Source organism: Conger conger, chromosome 13, assembly GCF_963514075.1.
Source record: "Conger conger chromosome 13, fConCon1.1, whole genome shotgun sequence".
In the NCBI taxonomy this organism is placed as follows: domain Eukaryota; kingdom Metazoa; phylum Chordata; class Actinopteri; order Anguilliformes; family Congridae; genus Conger; species Conger conger.
Window position 1 is genome coordinate 36,333,703 of NC_083772.1, and position 4,638 is coordinate 36,338,340.

At 48.4% G+C, this 4,638-nt stretch overlaps 1 protein-coding gene across 1 annotated transcript; it reads left to right on the plus strand.

Moving 5' to 3' along the window:
- Positions 1-213: 213 nt before the first annotated feature.
- On the plus strand, positions 214-1,092 carry LOC133107562 (class A basic helix-loop-helix protein 9). The gene has a single exon (XM_061216553.1). It carries the CDS (start codon positions 214-216, stop codon positions 1,090-1,092), a length of 879 nt encoding a protein of 292 aa, XP_061072537.1.
- The last annotated feature ends 3,546 nt before the right edge of the window (positions 1,093-4,638 follow it).

Here is a 4,638-nt window from a genome sequence, read left to right on the forward strand (position 1 = left end):
CGGCCCGCGTCATGTGACACGGCCCGGAGCGGCCTTTAAAACCTGCTCACCGGCAGAGGAGCAATCACAGCTGCAGGTCCAGGCCGGCGACGGGGAACTCGGCTGCTTCTCGCACGACGGTTTGGCAGACGCGTTCCTTCCCCAAACGGCAGGCGAGCGGGCGAGGCGGGCGGTTGTTTTAGGGATTCCACGCGCCCCGGGACGGCCGTGTCCATGTCGCGCCGGAGCAGCAGCATGACGGAGTCGGAGCTGTCGGACGAGGAGGCGGAGGCGCCCGGCCTGGAGCTGGAGGACAGCAGCAGCGACGGCGGGAAGGAGTCTCCTCCGCACGCCGGCGAGGGTCTGAGCGAGGGCTCGCCGGGCGGGGCCCGGGACCCCGGGGCCGGGAAGAGGAGGAGCCGGCCGGCGCGCTCCAAGGCCCGGCGCGTGGCGGCTAACGTGCGCGAGCGCAAGCGCATCCTGGACTACAACCAGGCCTTCAACGCCCTGCGCTCCGCCCTGCGGCACGACCTGAGCGGCAAGCGGCTCTCCAAGATCGCCACGCTGCGGCGCGCCATCAACCGCATCTCCTCGCTGTCCGTCTTCCTGCGCGCCCACCCCCCGCCGCTCTGCGCCCCCCTGGAGGGCCGCGGCCAGCCGGACGCGCCCGGGCCCCGGGCCGAGACGGAGAGCGGATTCCCCGGACTGGCTGAGGGCTACCTGCTCCGGCACCCGCCCGCCGCCCACCCCCACCCCCACAGCTCCATGCCCAGGGAGCCCCCGCTCTACCCGGCCGACCCCTCTGGACCCCCGGGGGCCCCTCCTTCACCTCATTACGCCCACTTCCCCGCGGACGCCCAGCTCTTCGCCCCACACGAACGATACCCCGGCCCCAGGGACGAGCTCCACAGCCCCCCCCTCTACGCCGTGGGCTGCGGCGGGGGGGCCGGGTACCAGTTTGGGGTCCGGGCCTCTTGTCACCAGAACCACATGGACACCTTCGCGGACGGCCACCCCACGCTCCCGCTCTCCTGGCAGCTGGGCTATATACAGGGGGGGGGCGGGTTCCTGCAGGGGGGGTCCGGCTTCCAGCAGTCCCTCAGCATGCACTGACAGCCTGTCAGGTGCTCCAGAGACTTCCACAGTGACACCGGCATGACAGGCAAACAGGGAACTGTGAGCCGGCAGGCCCTCTCTCAGGCCTGCTCAACGGACACAACACTCAGAGACTCAAGGGACACAACCTGCACCCTGCTGAAAACAAACAGCTCAAGGTTTTGAAACAGCTGGTAGCTGGTTGGCCAGTTCAGACCAGCTCCATACTCAACACGGTGAGACCACTTAAGCTATGTTTTGAAACAGCCGGTCATTGATCATTTCAAGCTGGTCATAGCTGGATTTTACGCCACGGCAACAGCCATACAGTTCTGACAGGAAAAGAAGAGCATGAAAGTGTTACCATCAAAGGCTTTGCGCCGTCCGTAGCACAAGCGCAAGGATTTGTTTTTACTTCTCTGTGCTTTGCGGGTGTTGAATAAAGCCTGTCTGAGGGTGGCACACGCTCTGATCACACGGCGAGAGAGATGTCATCGGCCGGAATGCTCTAGAAACTGACGCAGGTGAGGTAGGAATGCGGGTCAGAGACAGATGCATTGTGAGGGAGGCCAGCTCACCTGTGCGAGCCCTTCAGCCCGGCACGCCACCACTCTCTCACAATACCTTTTCCTCACTTCTCGATATATTTTTTTCATGACTGGTTCTCAAAAGATGTAACTTGTTAACTAATAAAAACTTTTATATTCGCAAACATGTCCCATCTTTTCTTTACAGAAATCGCTCACATAATGTCTGAAACAGAGATTCTGTCTGAAACTGATTTTTTATTATTTTTTGTAGATTTAAAGTTGCACAGAGAACAGAGAAAACAGCATGAACCATTAAGTGAGATTGGGTCTTATTTGGTTTATATTTGTTGGATATGCCTTCCTAACCAGTGACAATGCCAACAAAACCTAGTTAAAAACTGCTGTTTTAGTGCATTTTATGCCAAGTGTCAGGAATCAAGAAGAAAATCTTCAAGGTTTTAAGGTCTCGATTTTTATTTTGTGACAAACATAATTTGCCAAGCTCAGCAATCATTCAAATGAATGAAAGACTTTTAAGACCTTCGTTATAAATATTACTTTCGCAATTAGTGCTCCTGCCCTACCAAGATTTCTATGAAGATGTTCTTTCTGTGCATTATCCGTTAGCATTAGCACGGCAGAGAAACGGGGGGGGGTACAGTAGCATGTTGTTGCGAGTTATTAAAAAGCGTGTACGGCCATAACTCTGTGAATAATGTGTGTGTTGGAGCACCTTTGCCCTTCCCTTCATCTCATAATTACCAGGGGTGGCGACATTCCTGTGTTCCCAACGAAAGCCTGTCAGCGCAGAACAGACTGAATGAAGTAGCTCAACCACCCCCAACAGGGGCGTGCGAACGCCCATTAGTCATCAACTTGCCTTTACGGCCTTTTCTGATCCATTCATTGTGCACATAGTATGTGAGTGGAGTGTGTGTGTGTGTGTGTGTGTGTTGGGAGTGCGCGCACGTGCACACGCGCATGTTTATAAATGCGTGGGAAGTGTGTACGTGTGTGTGTGTATGTGTGTGTGTGTGTGTGTGCGCATGTGTATGTGTACTTTGAAGTGTACGCATTAGCTGTGCATTTCTGAATATGGTATTCAGATTAGGATGAATAAAGGGCTCGCTGGCCTTATGTCAGGTTGAAGTATCAACTACTTCATCTAGAATAGTCAATACAGTACAATAGTTTATAGAGATAGAACCTCTCTCTATAAAGAACAATGCTTTCAGACGGTATATTATGTGACCATATTGATTGAAAATTTGGAATGGAAGAAAGGAATGAATGCAAATACGACATAAGGGATTAAACATTGAATAATATATATATTTTTTAATAAATACCGAGTATTTTGCTTTTGAAACGTGCACTGTGTTCTAATCATGGTGAATACTAATAGTATAATTACTGAAATCAATTTAATTATAAGTGTACTTCAGGAAAAAAAATGTAAGTATACTTTAAATACAGTTTTATTTTCATTCATTGTTCAGATGCATTGTTGGCAACTGTGATCTACGACTGCAAATGCAGTCATGCAGTGATCACAACTTCAAATGCATTAACTGAACTCTTAATGGTTTCCGGTTCTCTTCACACAATTCTCTCCATTTTTCACCAACTGTCACGTTGAAAACACGGTTTGCACAACAGTATTTTGCTTATTCTCAAGCTTTTCCCAATATAGAGAAATCTTTTACAACTGTGTCAGCTCACTGTGTGGGAATACACTGTGTGGGAAAATGCAGAGGTACAAAACACTTGACTCAATAACCACTGTGAAGTCACGCACAAAGCGACACACCAGGTTGGTCACCTATATCAAAGACAGAGGGAGTAGGAGACGCAGCGGTGAGGTGTAGGGGTAGGGGTGTGCGAATGTGAGAGCTACGAAAGGCCCGAAAAAATGACAGTTGATATATAGCAAATTAAATAAGAACAACAATTGTGGATAATGTAATCAACTGTGGGCAGACTGAATCTGAGCAGATCAACAGTTGCATCAATTAAAGTGTCTTCAAGGGGGGCAGCCGCCAAGTAGGTGAGAGCTGGGTCAAAAGTAACACTTCTTAGTTTGATCCCATTTACACGTCCTTCACTTTTATCAACTGTAATTTTCATTCTAGGATATATGAGTTTAACATAAATAGACCGAGAATGGAACTTTTGTCCCTGATGAGCATTGATTTTGGCAAAAGTGACCATCGAATCGTAGCCTAACGTTTTATTAAACCTGTAGATAAATGTATGTTGTGAGGACTCAAAGCTTATCAAGCAGTCATAATTCTAATGATGCCATATTTGTAGACTCATTTTCCACCCATGCAACAGGTAGACATTGCAAACCAAAAAACATGCATTATGTGGTGGTGGTTCCTTAACATCTCCTGGGGCCCTCTAGCTGTTGAATTCCACCACCATTCTTTGATTAACTAGGTGCCCTGACTGCTCTTCATCCTTTTTATTAATCTAGAAAAGGTCACATGACACAAGCTGGTGTGCACAGATAGCTTTCCCACTAGGACATCTTGTGCTGCCTGCTTGCATGTCTCTGTTGAAAAGAGACCTTGCTGTGTCTTCCTAATTCTGATTCCCTGCATTTTCCTCCATGGGATGTTACTTCCATCCTTCCCCACTCTCCTGTCACTTCTCCCTGGCTAGCATCTGTCAGGTCTGGGGAACAGAGGAGCCAAGCACAGACAAGCACACAACAAAATAAAAGGTTTAATGATGCAAGCTCAGTTTTGTTTTTTATATATATCCTACAAGCAGGAAAAATGCATTGATACATTGTATTTATTGTTCTGTTCTTCTTTATCATTTTAATTCCAGTATTTCTTTGTTTTTAAGCTTTTAATTGTTTGTGGCTATTCCTATTGTAGAATTCTGTCAGTATTTTGTTATTTTTCTTACACCCGTCTGTAATGAGAAGAATGGCATAAAGCAACTTATTTTCTTCTCACATAAAATGGTTTCATTTGAATTATGTGACAGTAGTGAAAATCATAGCTACAGTAGTGTATACTGG

What these genes read in the sequence shown, in the direction of transcription:
- LOC133107562 (XM_061216553.1), top strand. Translation starts at nt 214, where the DNA reads ATGTCGCGCCGGAGCAGCAGCATGACGGAGTCGGAGCTGTCGGACGAG.